The following is an 18718-nucleotide window of genomic DNA, read 5'->3' on the forward strand; positions in this document are numbered from 1 at the left end:
ATCTGTAGATCGCTTTTGGTAAAACGGCCATTTTTACTATATTAATCTTCCCAATCCATGAGCATGGGAGATCTTTCCATTTTCTGAGGTCTTTTTCAATTTCTTTCTTCAGAGTCTTGAAGTTCTTATTGTACAGATCTTTTTCTTGCTTGGTTAAAGTCACACCGAGGTACTTTTTATTATTTGGGTCTATTATGAAGGGTGTCATTTCCCTACTCTCTTTCTTGGCTTGTTTCTCTTTTGTGTAGAGGAACGCTACTGATTTATTTGAGTTCATTTTATACCCAGCCACTTTGCTCAAGTTGTTTATCAGCTTTAGTAGTTCTCTGGTGGAACTTTTGGGATCATTTAAATATACTATCATATCATCTGCAAATAGTGACATTTTGACTTCTTCTTTTCCGATCTGTATCCCCTTGATTTCCTTTTGTTATCTGATTGCTCTGGCTAGAACTTCAAGAACTATATTGAATAAGTAGGGAGAGAGTGGGCAGCCTTGTCTAGTCCCTGATTTTAGTGGGATTGCTTTAAGTTTCTCTCCATTTAGTTTAATGTTAGCAACTGGTTTGCTGTATATGACTTTTAGTATGTTTAGGTATGGGCCTTGAATTCCTATTCTTTGCAGGACTTTTATCATGAAGGGGTGTAGAATTTTGTCAAATGCTTTCTCAGCATCTAATGAAATGATCCTGTGGTTTTGTTCTTTCAGTTTGTTTATATAAAGGATCAGGTTGATGGTTTTCCATATATTAAACCATCCCTGCATGCCTGGGATGAAGCCTACTTGATCATGGTGGATGATTGTTTTAATGTGCTCTTGGATTCGGTTTGCCAGAATTTTATTGAGTATTTTTGCGTCGATATTCATAAGGGAAATTGGTCTGTGTGGTTTAGGTATAAGAGTAATTGTGGCTTCATAGAAGGAATTCGGTAGTGCTCCTTCTGTTTCAATTTTTTGGAATAGTTTGGATAGTATTGGTATGAGGTCTTCTATGAAGGTCTGATAGAATTCTGCACTAAACCCATCTGGACCTGGGCTCTTTTTGGTTGGGAGACCTTTAATGACCTCTTCTATATTCTTAGGAGTTATGGGGTTGTTTAACTGGTTTATCTGTTCCTGATTTAACTTTGGTACCTGGTATCTGTCTAGGAAATTGTCCATTTCCTGCAGATTTTCATGTTTTGTTGAATATAGGCTTTTATAGTAAGATCTGATGATTTTTTTTAATTTCCTCTGATTCTGTAGTTATGTCTCCCTTTTCATTTCTGATTTTGTTAATTTGAACACACTCTCTGTGTCCTCTTGTTAGTCTGGCTAAGGGTTTATCTATCTTGTTGATTTTCTCGAAGAATCAACTTTTGGTTCTGTTGATTCTTTCTATGGTCCTTTTTGTTTCTACTTGGTTGATTTCAGCTCTGAGTTTGATTATTTCCTGCCTTCTACTCCTCCTGGGTGTATTTGCTTCTTTTTGTTCTAGAGCTTTTAGGTGTGCTGTCAAGCTGGTGATATATGCTCTTTCCTGTTTCTTTTTGCAGGCACTCAGAGCTATGAGTTTTCCTCTTAGGACAGCTTTCATTGTGTTCCATAAATTTGGGTATGTTGTACTTTCATTTTCATTAAATTCTAAGAAGTCTTTAATTTCTTTCTTTATTTCTTCCTTGACCAGGTTATCATTGAGTAGAGCAATGTTCAACTTCCACGTATATGTGGGCATTCTTCCCTTATTGTTATTGAAGACCAGTTTTAGGCCGTGGTGGTCTGATAGGACGCATGGTATTATTTCTATCTTTCTGTACCTGTTGAGGCCCGTTTTTTGACCAATTATATGGTCAATTTTGGAGAAAGTACCATGAGGAGCTGAGAAGAAGGTATATCCTTTTGCTTTAGGATAGAATGTTCTATAAATATCTGTTAAGTCCATTTGGTTCATGACTTCTCTTAGTCTGTCTACGTCTCTGTTTAATTTCTGTTTCCATGATCTGTCCATTGATGAGAGTGGGTTGTTGAAATCTCCTACTATTATTGTTCCACGGTTCTCTTAATTCCCTCTTGTACCAGGTAATTTTTAATAACTGAGTGTAAAGTTTGAGCTTGCCACTTCTTTCTCTTTATGCTTTCTGGCCTGCTTTTTTGTTTTTTGTTTGTTTGTTTGTTTTCTAGTTCAACTTTCTTTCTTTAATTAGATAATTTAATTTACATTTTAAATGCCATCCCTTTTCCTGGTTTCCCCTCCAGAATCCTGCTAGCCCCTCCCCCTCACCACCCCTTACTTCTATGAGGGTTTCATCCTAGTGTCCGACCACACCCATCATTCAGTACAGCAGCAAGACCTTTCTTCAGTAAGGCTGGTCATTCACAGGTTACTAGCTATTTCACCATCTCATGACATGTTTGTGTCTCATTTTGAGTATTAACCAGAAGATGCAGATGAGCTGAATTGCTGTTGTTTACTCTACCAGTCGCTGATATGTGTTGGGTTATCCATTGCAGTCCATGTAAGCAGACAGGCAGAGCAAGAGGAACTGCTTTCTGTAGGAAAAAGGCCTGGAGGATCTGAACCACATTGAACCTCTGCTACTGCCATACCATACTTCTGATGGAGGGACTGTAACTAGACGCTGTTATGGCTTCCCTGGAAGAAGCCAGATCCTTTCCCATTTTGTGCTGTCAGAATACAACAGTGCTTGTTTGTGCATTTACCAAATAAAGTACCAAACAGTGAAAAGACCTAAGTCACAGAACACAATCCTGACAATGCAGAAAACTGGTAAATAGAGATTTTAGTGTTCCAATCACTCTGCTGATAGGGCATTGGGATGCACTGAAGGAGACAATCTTTTTCTATGTGTTCAAAACTCTAATGCCAGTAAATAACTGAAGTAAGGGTAGTTGGATTTAACGACTAAAAAAAGAGTAACTGATGTTGGGCCTAGCTTATCTCTTAAATCCCCATTACCTGCTGGGTGTGTCAGAAATCTAGTTTTGAGAATTATAAACAATTAAGGAGTGATCTAGTAGAAGGATCATACAATGTCTTAGTTATAGATACGTGAATTAGGCAATACTGTGGTGTAGGTGTGATTTTCCCTCTCACAAACTCATGTTGAAATTTTCCTGCCAATGCAGTGGAAGTGGGAAGAGGATTCTTTACTAGGGCCGATATTCTCATGAGTAAATTTTGCTTTTATGCAAGTGTGCTGTCACTGAGAGACTAGTATCCAAAGAGTTGACCTTCCTTAAAGAGCTGAGCAGAAACCAGTGCTTTCCCAGTCCAGAACCATGAACCAAAACAAATCACTTTCCTTTATAAATTTTATACTATGAGATATTTTGTTATAAAATTGGAGAACATACTCAATGGGTAGCATTTGTATGCATAAAAGACCTAATTTCTTTTTATTACAGGTTATTAATTGTAGAATCTAGGTGTCTGAATATGAATTATAAATTCTTGATTTTATTTATGTAATAATTTAAGAGGAAACAATGGGGGGAAAAGCTCTTTTCAGCTTATGTCATCCATCTGGTAAAAGGTTCCAGTTACTTCCCATCTTTTGTAAAAAATTCACCAATGAAAGAGGCATCCCTCAGCCTTCAGGAAGCTTGGAGAGTAACAGGAAAATGGGGAGCAAAAAATAGCAGGACAAGTCACTAGCCCCTTATAATTGCCATTTAATACTGTGAAATACATTTTCCTGGTCTCCAAGTCAAGCCTCTTCAGTGGACAACTGATTGGGTGTGTCAGTTAAAGCATTCAAAATAATGAGTATATTTTGTTTCAAAGTTATATGCTTTGAGCATTTCTTTCTCAATATACCTTTATATTTGGAAGCTTATAAAATATCTGTAGTAAAAATTTTAATTAAGATATAATTACATCATTTACTACATTCCTTTTCTTCCATCTAACCTTTCCCATTTCCCCTTCCCCTGCTCCCTTTCAAAATCTCAGCCTCTTTAGTTGTTATTGTTACACACAAATGAACACACACCTAAATATAGAAATATGCAACTTGCTCAATCTGCTTAATGTTACTTGTGTGTAAATAATTTTAGGCCTAGCTGTCTTATATTAGATACCCAGTTTAGGACCTCATCACTGGGGAGACTATTTCTACTGTTCTCAGGATTCTTCAGTTGCCTGTACTTCTTTGCTGATTTGGGATTGAGATTTCCCTATTTCATATTAACCTGTCTATTAGAATTGTATGTCTTTAGGACTTGTTTAACCAGTCATGCTGTTGAGATGTCATAGGTGAATCTTGCCTCCCATCTAGGACACATAGTCCAAAGGGGTTTTTATGTTGTTCCCACTGCTAAAATCTTCCCACTACTCTTCCGTAATGTTCCCTGAGCCTTAGATGCAGAAGGTATATTATAAATGCACATGCTTTAATTGTACACAGAGGTATGTGTATGTAGATGGACAACCACAATCAAATGTTTTCTGTACTTAGACTTGTGGTTTTCTGAAAACGTTTTCTTCTGTTGCAAAGGTGCTTCTTTGATAAGGGGTGAATGCTTCATTTACTTGGTTGAGTCCTGATGCAAAGCATAAGTAGTTATTAAAAGATAATTTATAAGAAAATACAATCAAATCCTTCCATAATCATTCTGGTAGCCTTGAAACCACTGTACGAACCTGTAGGGTAGTGTCTCTGTAGGTCCACTTGAGTTTCTGATGTTCTTCTTTCATCAGGTTGGGAGGCTATTTGAGCCTGGTGTGGTGGCCTAGATCAATCATGCTTCTTCCTTGATTTCTGTCTTTCACTACTGTACTCCATCGTTTCAGGAACTCAGCCCAGACTTCTGCATGACTTGTCCATCTGCTTTCCGCATCTGCCACATCGTGTCAGTTGGCAAGTTCAGCTGACTGTTTCTTCACCATATCTCTCAGATCTATCTTTGTTTCTCTGAGCATTGACTAGACCATGCTCTCGTGACTTCAACTGCACCATTACAAACATTTAAAAATAATTTCTATATCCACAGAATTACTTCTCTTTCATCCATCCTTTTCTCCCTATTAAGGGTAAACTTACAGATTTCTTCATCTCCAGAACAAAGTATTTAGCTAAGTATTTGGTAAATGTGATCAGTAGGTATGACTTCTCTCTCCAAAAGTCCAAGTATTCCTATTAATGAGCTGAAATTCTCCTCAGTGTGGTTATCACCATATTCCAGGACTTCTCAGTGTGTATTTATACACAGGTTTTAATTATTCACTCCTGGACTCAGGTTGATTTTCTTCATTCTTCCAGTCATTTGTCAAAATCCTCCCCATAATTTTAGCAGCTGAACCTACTGTCTCTATGAGGCTTCCTCAGTTTGTCTTCCACTTTGTCCTGTTTTTTTTTTTTTGTTTGTTTGGTTTTTTTTTGTTTTGTTTTGTTTTTTAGTGTCAGATCTTTATTTTTAAACTCTCATCTATCAAATTAGCGTTTCCCACCAACTCTGGGAGCAGAGACCTTCACAGGCTTCATAATCTTTTGTTCAGGGGCTGCTTTTGTGGGGCCTTGGCAGCAGCTATTGCTGTTTTCTTCAATGCCTGCTTAGCCGTTTTTGCCTCCTTGGCAGCCCTGATAGCCTGCTCTCGCTGAGCTTTCCTAACTCCTGGTTTCTTATTCCTATCAGCCAGAGAAGGGCCAGTGATGGCCCGCTGGAACTTGACTGCACAGCGGGTTCTTTTCCGGCGGGTTCTTTTCTTTTGAATTTCTTCCGACTGTCCTTTCTTGTGTTTTCTTCTGTAGAGGACAGTCCAGTTAATTTGCCGAGGGTTCCTTTTGGAAAGGAATGCGGACTCACAGTTGGCATTAAGAAACTGGAAAACCTTCCTGTCGGTCCTGGCATAGTGCCGCCTGTGTCCCGGGTAGATCTTGCACCCACTAAAACTGCACAGCTCGACCTTCATGGTGACAGATGTCGGCCTGCCGGGGGAAGGATGGCAAAGAGCCCCTTTGTCCTGTTCTAAAGGCCGAGTACCTCCACATTTCAACCTTCTTTCCATATAGTTCCTTGAAGGATTAAATTCCATTTTCATCAAGTATAAAGCTATCTGAATTACTGGATTAGGAAAAATTTTAAGGACATAGTTAGGTTCCTTAAGGAAAAATGCATTAAGCCAGATATCACAGAGAAGAGAGAAAGCAAAGAGAACTGTATGCGGGTTAGCTAACTTGGTTGCACATCTACATGTTTCTCTAAACCCAGCTTGATGCTGTGTTCTTGAAGAATATACCCCCGAAACTTCCATTGTAACTCATGCTCAGTTTATCCTTAAAGACTCCAGATCTTTATATTAGAATTTCACAATCTAAAACGATAAAATTGGTATTTGAGTTGGCATATAACAATGGAAAACAAACATGCAAATTCTCATCTATTACAGAAAAATAGGCCATAATTTGTGGAAGACAATAGACAAAGTCACACTTATAAAGCCAGCTTGACTTATAATGTGGAGTCTGGGAATACTTGAGACTAGTAGTTACATGCAAGTATTCTGGGTACAGCTCATGATTTTGAACATAATCACAACTGTGTCAAAAAGCAGATATACTGACAAGGGCAAGGAGAGTTTATCCCTCCAATAGAGTGATGATTCAATATTAGAAAAAATACCAACCAAAAAGTTGGATTGTAAGATTTATCAGTCATTTTTTAAAGCCCAAGTAAATTAAGAATAGAAGAAAAAGCTTATATTTAATGAGTATCATGTTATTGATAACTTGCTAGAAGTATATTAAAGACTAGAGGGAGGGAAGGAGAGGGGAAATGATATGGCATAATAACCAAAACCATTTTAAAATTAATTTGAAAAATCAGATGCAATTCAGAAGTGCCCAAAATTTCTATTCTAAACAGCATTTTAGAAAAACAACAAAATTTAAAAATTAAGCAATTAAAATATTACAAAAAATAAAGCACATATTACATTACATGTAGAATCATTTTTGTACATAGATAACCCAAAACATGAGTTGCAGAATGAAAGGAGACAAAAAATCACTATACAAAATAAAATGTGTTCATTAGATCAGAAATAACCTGATCAAAATGTAAATTGAAAAAATCATACCATTTATAATAGAGGGGAAAACCCCTGTGAACATTCAAGAATAAAATTATAGGTAGAACCAATAGGAAGAAAATAATGTTATATTATTAAAGGTCACAAAACAAGACCTAAAAGAACTGGAAACTTATATTTCCCTCAAGAGTATGTAATGCATGAAATTATAAACCTTTCTCATATTGTTGTAGGATTTCAACACAGGTTTTCAGAATATCAGGCTTTTATTTCACATATAAAATTATTAATCTCAGTGTCTTTCAGTGATTGCTATATGTAGATGGTATTTTTAACATTTTTATGGGCATTCAAACCCACAAGGTTATCAGAGTCACCTTAGTACCTAAATACGATAGCCAAAGTAAAGGCAACAGAAGAAGGAAATTGTACAGTCAACCCTAGGCAGCCTGGCCCAGCAAAACTAGAAAGAGTGAAAATACAATGATTATTAAGAAACATTTAGACAACAAAGGTGAAGATTCATATATTAGAAGTCAAAGTCTTTTATGCAAATGATTTAGAATGAACACAGAAATAAACATTAGAGGGTATCACATGTAGAGCCAAGAGTACTTGGGGACTTACAGAAATTTACAAGTACTGGCTACCAACCATACTCAGGTGGATGGCACTATACCCAAGAGTACATGGGCAGCACAAATTGTACTTAGTGAGATATTTAAAAAGGAGAGAACATGGAAATGGGGGGATAAGGAGATAAGAATGGATCTGGGAGTTAGGGGATAAGTAGAGGGTGAATGTTTTCAAAATGCATTATATAAGATTTTCTAAGAGCTAATAAAATATTATGTTTAAGAGAGAAAAGTTTCAATTTCATTAAGTATATTTAAATTTTATTTTTGATAGTTTAAAGATCTATATAAAATAAAAATTGTAAGGATATTTTTAACAATGAAAATAATTATGATGGTATGCTAAACTTAAAAAAGTTAGTGTCTTAGGGTTTCTATTCCTGCACAAACATCATGACCAAGAAGCAAGGGAAAGGGTTTATTCAGCTTATATTTCTACATTGCTATTCATCACCAAAGGAAGTGAGGACTGGAACTCAAGCAGGTCAGGAAGCAGGAGCTGATGCAGAGGCCATGGAGGGATGTTACTTACTGGCTTGCTTCCTCTGCCTTGTTCAGCTTGTTTTCTTTTAGAACCCAAGACCATCAGTCCAGGGATGGTGCTACCCACAATGTGCTGGGCCCTTCCCCCTTGATCACTAGTTGAGAAAATGCTTTACAGCTGGCTCTCATGGAGGCATTTCTTCAACTAAGGCTCCTTTCTCTGTGATAATTCCTGCTTGTTTCAAATTGACACATACAACCAGCCAGTACAATTAGAAAATGTAGAAATTACAGAGGGAATAAAACAGCTTTAACTGTTCAGTAGTCTGATGTCACATACAACATGTGCAAAGATCAGACAGAAGACACAGCAAAAGGAAATATTTACAACAAAATAAAAATTGATTACCATGTGTAAAGTTGAGAGAAAGGGGGGAAAAGTTGAATAAAGCATAAAAAGCCTTCAGTTCTTAGAGGAATATGTATAGGAACCCAATATGTAGAAACAATGACTAAATACTGAATTAAAATTTGAAATTTTATTAAATGTTTTTACACAAAACAAAATATAAAAAGGTTTAGAGCTCTGTATAGACTGACTTAATTTCAATAATAATTTCCATAATACATGAAGATCAAATCACATCAAGACAGCGAGAAGGGGTATGAATGAGTACAGAAGGGAAAGGAGGGAGAGGGATGGAGGAAGGTATGAAAAGGGAGGGGAGAGAGAGAGAAAGAGAGAGAGAGAGAGAGAGAGAGAGAGAGAGAGAGAGAGAGAGAGAAGAAGAAGAAAAGGAGGAGGAGGAGGAGAGAAATATTGATTTATTGGTCAAAAAGAACCTGTAATATTTTCCTTAAACTATGAATAACAAAAAACGTATGCTAACATTGTTCAAGCTGAAAACTAAATGTGACACATATATGAGCCACCACATGTCTTTGTGCATACTTGAGTCAGACTTGGAAGAGTATGAAAGATTATATTCTAAACTGTTAAAATGGGTTATCACTGGTCTGTGATTTGAAGACTGGCTTGTATTCATGCTTATAGGAATTACAGGAAAAAGCATCTGGGAGATGTGATGCAGAAGAATGTGTGAGATTTAGCAGCATTTGGGTGTGAGTAGGAGGCAAATGAAGAAGTCAAAAGAAGACTCAAAATTTCCAGCCTGGGCACCTGGGGACTGCGGTTACCCTTTATGGAGGCAAGGATCTTATGAGAACACAATGAATTCTATTCATTGTTAAAAGAGGAGAGAGGATGAGTTCAGGTGTCAATCAAGATAACAGTGTGCCTTTTAAGTGATAATTGTTCCAAAATGAAGGCTTTCTACCTGGATCTTAAAACCTCAAATAAAGGTTGATTCAATTAAAGGGTGGCTTTGCAGTGTGTGGATTACAGCTCAGTAAAGGTTTTGCTGCTGCTCTATAATCGCATCCTGTGAACTGTGGTAGAGGGAGCCACATTGCTCACTACTGTTCCTTCTTACCCATGCAAGTTTTAAAATTAAAACATGTCCCCTTTTTAATCAGGAAAGAAATGAGAATCTTAAATAACCTCAAACCTGGGAAGAAAGTAGGTCCTTCTCCTGTATACAAGCTGAAACTACAAGATGTGAAGAGTACAAATGTTGTTAAGCACTGCGGTTCAATGTATTCCAGTAGGCCACCCCACTGAATCTCTTGAATTTATAAATAGAATCCACACTTTGATTCCCAAGAAGGAAACATTGGAAATTAAGCTCCATTGAGAATTTGTTTCTTGCAAATGTTGTAAAAATGGTAAGAGAGTGTATTTCTATATAATTATATCATATTTTATGTTGGATCTATGATAGAAGTGTATAATCCACTAGCAGGAGACCTTTTGCAGAAATGAATGAGTCAACAATCATTGGAATAAATCCTCTAATTTTAATTCTCACTTATGTATACGTCAACTTTTGCACATCTTCATTTTCCATTTAGCATTCATTGTACTTTTAACTTTACAGACTATTTCTATGTTCATTTTCCATAAGTGAATTATGTAATCTTCCATAGGCAATGTTTTTCATACTGAATTTGCTAGCTGTAAACAGAGTTAAAATAGGACAGTTAAGCTATTGTGCTTTCATTTTGAGTCTAAAGACTTCCATGAATTTTAAATCCTTTAGACAACTGTATGTGATTTGGTTGATTTTATTGGCCAGTTCTGGTAATTTTGTTTTAAACTTCATGCAGTCTCCCATTGGAGAAGTTAGAACAAAGAAAATAAGCTTAGTACTTTGTGTATTTCTTATTTTCCAGAAAATAAATCCAGTCGAAACCAGTAATGCAGATGTACCTTTGGCTGATCCCGGAATGTACCAGTTGGACATCACACTAAGAAGGGGTCAAAGTTTAGCTGCCCGTGATCGAGGAGGTAAAAGTTAAGAACAGTATCATTCAAAGCTTTCTCTATGTGCTTCTGACAGAGTTTGTTTTCTTCATGATTGCCTATGTTTTAAAACCTTAACTGTAATACAGTTTCCAGAAGTTTGGGATTCAGTGACACACTTTAATACATGCCTTGACTCCTCTGACATGGAGGATGTAAGCTCCACATTCTGATCCAGTTGGTGAGGCTCCCGCCAAGTTCTATACAAAATAAATTCCACAGGCATGGCATCAATACCAGGCGACATACATTCACATATTAACATATACATGTACATAGGGGAACATATATTCAAATAGATGAGATATACATGTGCATAAGTGAGCTTACATTCACATAAGATATGCATGTGCATAGGAGGGCATACATTTACAGTGATAATGGGTGCATTAAATGGATAAGGTATACATTTACATAATTGAAGCACACATGCTTAGGTGAGCATACATTTACATAGATGAGCATAAATTTATACAGGTGAAACATTTTTACATAAGTAAAGCATTCATTTATGTAGGTGAGACACACATACATTAATGATCATATGTTTACATATGTTGGCACATTTACATATGTGGTTATACATTTACATATGTAAGGCAGACACTTATATCAGCAATGCATATATTAACATGAGTGAAGTCATTTACATGGACAAGGCATAAATTTACATAGGTGGGGTGCACTTTTCCACAGATGAAACAGACTTATGTAAGTTAGTCTACGTTTATATAGGTTTATACATTGTAGTGTATAATGTATTATAATTATACATAATATATCATCATAATATATAATAATTAATACATCATTAATTAATGTATTATTATACATTATATGTGATATAGTTATACATACATGAGTTTATACATATTCTATATTTATATATTGTTTAAGTGATAATTTATACAAATAAAGCCTACATTTACATACACTAGATATATATTTACATAGGTGAGCATACATGTATATAGATGAGACATTCAATTACATAGGTGAGTATATGTTTACATTAGAAGCTGTGTCAGAAGTTAGTTTTTGGTAGAACAGGTTCTTTGTTACCTGAAGTTGCTCAGTTTAATCTGCTGTGAGAATGAGATTTGAAACATCTCATGAAAATTTTAAGACCTTAATCAGCAGCTGCCTGAAGCTCAGTTGGATGTCTTCCTGGTAGAGTATACAGTAATTTGTAGCAGCACGAAGGGAAAGACAGCAAGTACTTTTTAGGTCTCAGATTCCAAATTCTCTGGCAATTTCTTGATGAATTAGTCTGTGGCACACGAGAGCTTCCTAGACAGAATAGAGGCAGAATCATGGAAAGAGACCAGTAGACTGGGTAGCAGCCTGAGATAATGTTCAATACCTGCTGTGCAGGATTACAGACTCTAGGGGCCTGGAAACTCCACACCTTCTGAAAGTTAGGTTGAGATGTAACAGTGTCCATCAGGAGGAGCGATAGTCCCTAAGCCTGTGCTTACTCACTATCAGATGACAGAGAGGCTCTTGACGATATGATGTTTTTGCCTCTGCACTTCCCTTGATATCTACACCTAGGAAGTCGAAGAAACCAGATTAGGAACACAGGCTCTCATTGCTATCCCTTGACCCTGAATGACAATTTATTTAATGTAATAATTATTTTTCATAACTAGATACTATAAAATGAATTCAGTTTTAAATACAAAACAAATAAATATAATTTTAATGAATGAACAGTGAGAAAACTATTAAAATGTAAGTAGATAAGGGAATCTTTTATAGAATTAAACATCTGCTCTCGAAGCTAAAGAAAAATGTTTATTGAATCAGACCACCTCAGAAGTTACACTCAAGATAGAGAAACTAAGATAAATACAATTAGCATCATTTCACAGATCGTTTTTCTTATCCAAAGTAGTCTCAAATTAGTATGAGTCTTTTCATCTAAATAGAATTAGACCAGGAAATAATATTAACCTTTTAATCCCATGTCTCCTTCTTACATTGTTAAACACATAGATATATAACTATATATTATAGCATTATGTATGATTATATAATTATTAAAATTCACAAGTAAGTGACTAGTTGGAGAAACTATAGATCATCCACAAAAGAGGATAAGTCTCTGTGTGTGTGTGTGTGTGTGTGTCTGTTTGTATGTGTGTGTAAGAGAAAAAGAGAGACAGAGACAGACAGACAGACAAAGTAGAAATTTTACAAGATAAATTGTTAAGTTTGTGTAACAAAACTTAAAAAAGGGTGTCAGTAGAGTGCAATACTTCTTGTGAGAAATAAAGAACTATAACAAATCAGGCATAGTCTATTAATTCACACAAAAGAAATACAGGAAGAAAAAGTCAGACACTAATGAGATTGGTTAGAGTCTGACTATAAGTGAGAAGAGGTAGCAAAAATAGGGACGAGAGTGAATAGGTAAGGAGAAAGGAACATTTCTCCTAGTAAATTCTTCTTCCAGTACAGTTCTTCCTAGACTGCAAAGCAAAATATCAAGATCAAGAGGAAAGGACTATGATGGCAAGTAAGTAAATATACTGTAGACACTAATACCTAAATATTTCACTGTTGGAAAAATGTTTAAATATAGAAAAGGAAAAAGCTAGACTAAATCCTGATATGCCACAGATATCAGTTTGAATTGTTATGTGTGTGTGTTGTGATACATAGAAATATAAATGGATAAACGTGTGTGTGTGTGTGTGTGTGTGTGTGTGTGTGTGTGTGTGTGTGTGTGTTCTGCACCTGTCTGCTACGGGAGGCCTATAAACAATGGTAGATGTAAGAACAACAACTACAGTAGCATGTAATTAACATACCAAAGGTCAAATCTTTGTTTCTAAATACAATTTCTCCAATGCAAGTGATCAGAACTTTTTGAGAAATGATTGATTACAGATCTGGGTAGAAAAAATACAAGATGAGCTTGGAATAATTTGTACTGACAAAAAATAAGGATTTATTTGGTTAAAAAATTGATAGCAGGATGATGTTTACAGAAGTCACTTCAAAGAAACCAGTAATGACTACAAGTAAAACTATTTCAGAAGAGTGTTATTGATGCTGATAGTGTATGAACATGGAGGAAATTTATCTACCATAGTAGTAAATCAATGACTAGGTATGTGAGTAGGAGGCTAAAGAAGACAGCTTTGCTAATGGTAGAATTGTGGTGGAAAACTGTAGAATAAAAAAATGCAAATAGTAACTCACCATTTAAGGGCATCACTGTCACAGCATTTCCTGGAAGAAACTATCAGTGTCTACTAAAATTATATGCTCAAGTTTATGAGTAGTTCCAAGTATAACTATGGAGGAGGCTGTCTTGGCCAAGTTACAGTGTACAGGTAGTTGGCATTGTCAGTGATGAGACAGGAGCACTTTGTTAAGATAAGATGTATCAAGACCTACACAACGTGTCTGTGAACATTTGGGTAAAAAGGCTCAACATACTTATAAATTACTTGGAAAATATACTTGAACATACTTAAACATTGCATTGACTCTGTAGATTGTTTTTGACAAAAGATACCATTTTTATGCTATTAATCCTACCAATCTGTGAGCACGGCAGCTCTTTCCAACTTCTGAGATCATCTTCAATTTATTTCTTCAGAGACTTGAAGTTCTTGTCATACAGCTCTTTCTCTTGCTTGGTTAGAGTCTCAGCATGGTATTTTATATTATTTGTGACTATTGTGAAGGGTGTCATTCCCCTAATTTCTTTCTTAGCCCTTTATACTTTGAGGAGAGGAAGGTTACTGATTTGTTTGAGTTAATTTTATATCCAGCCACTTTGCTGAAGTTGTTTATCAGTTTTAGGCATTCTCTGGTGTAATTTTGGGGTCACTTAAGTATACTATCACATCTTCTGCAAATAGTGATATTTTGACTTCTTCCTTTCCAATTTGTATTCCTTTGGCCTCTTTTTGTTGCCTAATTGCTTTGGTTAGGACTTCCAGTATGATATTGAATAGGTGGGGAGAGAGTGGGCAGTCTTGTCTAGTCCCTGATTTTAGTGAGATTCCTTCATGTTTTTCTCCATTTAGTTTAATGTTATCTACTGGTTTGCTGTATATTGCCTTTACTATGTTTAGGTATGGGCCTCGAATTCCTGATTTTTCCAAGATTTTTATCATAGAAAGAGGTGTTGAATTTTGTCAAATGCTTTCTCAGCATCTAATTAAATGATCATGTGGTTTTTATCTTTGAGTTTGTTTATATAGTGGATTACGTTGATGGGTTTCTATGTATTGAACCATCCCTGCATCCATAGGATGAGGCAGGTGAATTTTCATTTTGATGTGTTCTTGAATTTGGTTTGCAAGAAAGAATCTTGTCGAGTATTTTTACATCAATATTCATAAGGGAAATTAGTCTTTAGTTATTTTCCTTTGTAGGATCTTTGTGTGGTTTAGCTATAAGTGTAATTGTGGTTTGAAAGAACGAAATGGGTAGTATTTATTCTGTTTATATTTTGTGGAATAGTTTCAACAGTATTGGTATTAGGTCTTCTTTGAAGGTCTGATAGAATTTTGCTCTAAATCCATCTTGTCCTGGGCTTGCTTTTTTTTTTTTTTTTTTGGTTGGGAGACTTCTAATGACTGCTTCTATTTCTTTAGGGGTTATAGGAATGTTTAGATGGTTTATCTGATTCTGATCGAACTTTGGTACCTGGTATCTGTCTAGAAAATTGTTTATTTCATCCAGATTTTCTAGGTTTATTGAGTATAGGCTTTTGTAGCAAGATCCAATGATTTTTTGAATTTCCTCAATTTCTGTTGTTATGTCTCCCTTTTCATTTCTGATTTTGTTTATTTGGACACACTCTCTGTGCCCTCTGGTTAGTCTGGCTAAAGGTTTATCTCTCTTATTGATTTTCTCAAAGAACCAGCTCCTGGTTTTGTTGATTCTTTGTATAGTCCTTTTTGTTTTTACTTGGTAGATTTCAGCTCTGAGTTTGATTATTTCTTGCTGTCTACTCCTCTTGGGTATGTTTGCTTTTTGTTCTAGATGTTTTATATGTGCTGTTAAGCTGCTAGTGTTTGTTCTCTCCTGTTTCTTTTTGAAGCCACTCAGAGCTATGAATTTTCCTTTAAGCACTGCTTTCATTGTGTTCCATAAGTTTGGGTGTGTTGTGTCTTTATTTTCATTATATTCTATTTTGTCTTGTCTGTTTTTTTTTTTTCTTTCTGGAGCTGAGGACCGATCCTAGGGCCTTGCACTTGCTAGGCAAGTGCTCTACCACTGAGCTAAATCCCCAACCCCATTTCATTATATTCTAAAAAGTCTTTAATTTCTTTCTTTTTTGGCCAAGTTATTATTGTGTAAAGCATTGTTCACCTTCCATGTATATGTGGGCTTTCTCTTGTTTCTGTTTTTATTTAAGACCAGCCTTAGTCAATGGAGTTCTGATAGGATGCATGGGATTATCTCAATGTTCTCATATCTGTTAAGGCCTGTTTTGTGACTGATTATATGGTCAATTTTGGAGAAGATACCATGAGGTGCTGAGAAATAGGATGAATGTTATATATATTACATATATATATATACATATATATATATATATATGTTAGATCCATTTGGTTCATAACTTCTGTTAGTTTCACTGTGTCTCTGTTTAGTTTCTTTTTCCACTGCTAAGAGTGGGATGTTGAAATCTCCCACTATTATTGTGTGAAGTACAATGTATACTTTGAAGTTTAATAAAGTTTCTTTATGAATGTGGGTCCCCTTTAGTTTGGAGCATAGATTTTTCAGAATTGAGAGTTCATATTGGTAGTTTTTCCTTTGATGAGGATGAAGTGTCCTTCCTTTCTTTTCTTTCTTTCTTTCTTTCTTTCTTTCTTTCTTTCTTTCTCTCTCTCTTTCTTTCTTTCTTTTTTTTGGATAACTTTTTGTTGAATGTCAATTTTATTTGATATTAGAATGGCTACTCCAGCTTGTTCTTGGGACCATTTTCTTGGACATTTTTTTCCAACCTTGTACTCTGAGGTAGTGTCTGTCTTTATCACTGAGGTGCATTTACTGTATGCAGCAAAATTATGGGTCCTGTTTATGTATCCAACCTGTTAGACTATTTCTTTTCATTGGGGAATTGCGTCCATTGATATTAAGAGATAATAAGGAATAGTGATTGTTTCTTGTTACTTTTGTTGTTAGAGGTGGAATTATGTTTGCGTGGCTATTTTCTTTTGGTTTTGTTGAAGATTCATTTAGTTCATAACTTCTTTCTTTCTTGCTTTTTCTAGGTTCTAGTTTCCCTCCTTGTATTTAAGTTTTCCATCTATTATTCTTTGCAGTGCTGTATTTGTGGAAAGATATTGTATAAATTTGGTTTTGCCCTAGAATATCTTTGTTTCTCCTTCTATGGTAATTAAGAGTTTTTCTGGGTATAATAGCAGTGCTGACATTTGTGTTCTCTTAGGGTCTGAATGACATCTGTCCAGGATCTTCTGGCTTTTGTAGTCTCTTTGGAGAAGTCTGGTGTAATTCTGATAGGTCTGCCTTTATATGTTACTTGCCCTTACTGCTTTTTTTTTCTTTTTTCCTGAGCTAGGGCCTTGCGCTCCCTAGGCAAGCGTTCTACCTCTGAGCTAAATCCCCAACCCCCCCTTGCTGATTTTAATATTCTTTCCTTGCTTTATGCATTTGGTGTTTTAACTGTTATTTTTGGGAGGAATTTTTTTCAGGTCCAATCTCTTTGGAGTTCTGTAGGCTTTTTGTATTTTCCATGGACATCTCTTTCTTTAGGTTAGGGAAGTTTTCCTCTATAACTTTATTGAAGACAGTTACTGGCCCTTTAAGTTGGGAATTTTTGTTCTCTTTTATACCTATTATCCTTATGTTTGGTCTCATTATGTCCTATATTTCCTGGATGTTTTGGGTTAGAAGCTTTTTGTATTTTCATTTTCTTTGACTCTTTTGTCAATGTTTTATATGGTATTTTCTGTCCCTGAGATTCTCTCTTCTATCCTTTTCATTCTGTTTCTGAATCTTGCATCTGTGACTCCTGATCTCTTTCCTGGGTTTTCTATCTCCAGGGTTGTTTCTCTTTGTGATTTCTTTATTGTTTTTATTTCTCATCCTGGATGATTTTGTCCAATTCCTTCACCTGCTTGGATTTGTTTTCCTGTAACTCGTTAAGGGCTTCTACTTGCTTACCTGTGTTTTTCTATATTTCTTTAAGGAATTATTTTTGTCCTTCTTAAAGTCCTCTATCATCATCATGAGATGTGATTTTAAATTCAAATCTTGCTTTTCTGGTATGATGGGGTATAAAGCAAGGGCTTTTGTGAGACAACTGGGTCTAATGATGCCAATTAGTCTAGGTTTCTGTTGCTTGCCTCTTGTCATCTGGTTATTCCTAATGCTACCTGCCCTTGATGTTTCTGACTGAATCCTGTCCCTTCTATGATTCTGGTTCTTTCAGAACTCCTCAGAGTCCAGCTGTCCAACTGTCTCTGTGAACCTGTGATACTAGGATCCTATGATCCTGAGATCCTGGGTGTGTCAGAGCCTTTGGGAGTCAAGCTGCCTTTGGGATCCTGAAATCCTTGTGTGACCAAGCTCCTGAGTTCCCACTGTGTGGGAGCTCCTGGTAGTCAAGCTTTCTCTGGGTGTTACAGGAGTGGGTGGGGAGCCAGTGTCCTGGGTTTGCTCTGGGCACAGGTGCAAGCTGGAAGGAACTTGTGCCTCTGTCTGTATGGGGTTTGTATTTCCCTGGTTCCTGGGGTTGGGTGGTTGGGTTTCCCACTTGTGCTCAGTGTTGGGAAAGATGTTGTGGCCTCAACTGTGTTCTTGAGTGTGTCACAATTTCAGTGCTCCTGGGTGTGTGTTCAATCTGATGGGAGTTGAGCTTCCTCTATGATCCTGTGACCCTGTGGTCCTGTGATCCTGGGCTTTTCAGAGCATCTGGGAGACAGGCTCCCTCTGTGTATTGTAAGTGTGATGCAGAGCCAGCACCCCAGGTCTGTTCCAGGTGCAGGTTCAGACCTGAAGGAACCTGTGCCAGTGGCTGTGTGGGGGTTCCTATATCCCTGGATCCTGGGCAACCCAAGTGCTCTGGGTATGGGGGCAAATGTTGTTCCCTCTCCTGTAATCCTGGGCATTTCCATACATATTTTTATTTAATAATTAATATTCAA

General features: G+C 36.3%; 1 protein-coding gene and 1 pseudogene across 20 annotated transcripts in view; one reads left to right on the forward strand and one right to left on the reverse strand.

The window, feature by feature from the left end:
* The window catches only part of Mctp1 (multiple C2 and transmembrane domain containing 1), a 729346-nt gene that overhangs the window by 276216 nt on the left and 434412 nt on the right, over positions 1-18718 (forward strand). For 18 of the 20 annotated variants that reach the window (XM_087621548.1, XM_087621547.1, XM_087621550.1 and 15 more), the window contains 1 exon segment: positions 10442-10556. In XM_087621548.1, the coding sequence (XP_087477674.1) occupies positions 10442-10556 (115 nt within the window). 20 annotated transcript variants of the gene reach the window in all.
* On the reverse strand, positions 5393-5957 carry Rpl24-ps11 (ribosomal protein L24, pseudogene 11; annotated as a pseudogene).

This window comes from Rattus norvegicus, chromosome 2 (assembly GCF_021556685.1).
Source record: "Rattus norvegicus strain SHRSP/BbbUtx chromosome 2, alternate assembly SHRSP_T2T, whole genome shotgun sequence".
In the NCBI taxonomy this organism is placed as follows: Eukaryota; Metazoa; Chordata; class Mammalia; order Rodentia; family Muridae; genus Rattus; species Rattus norvegicus.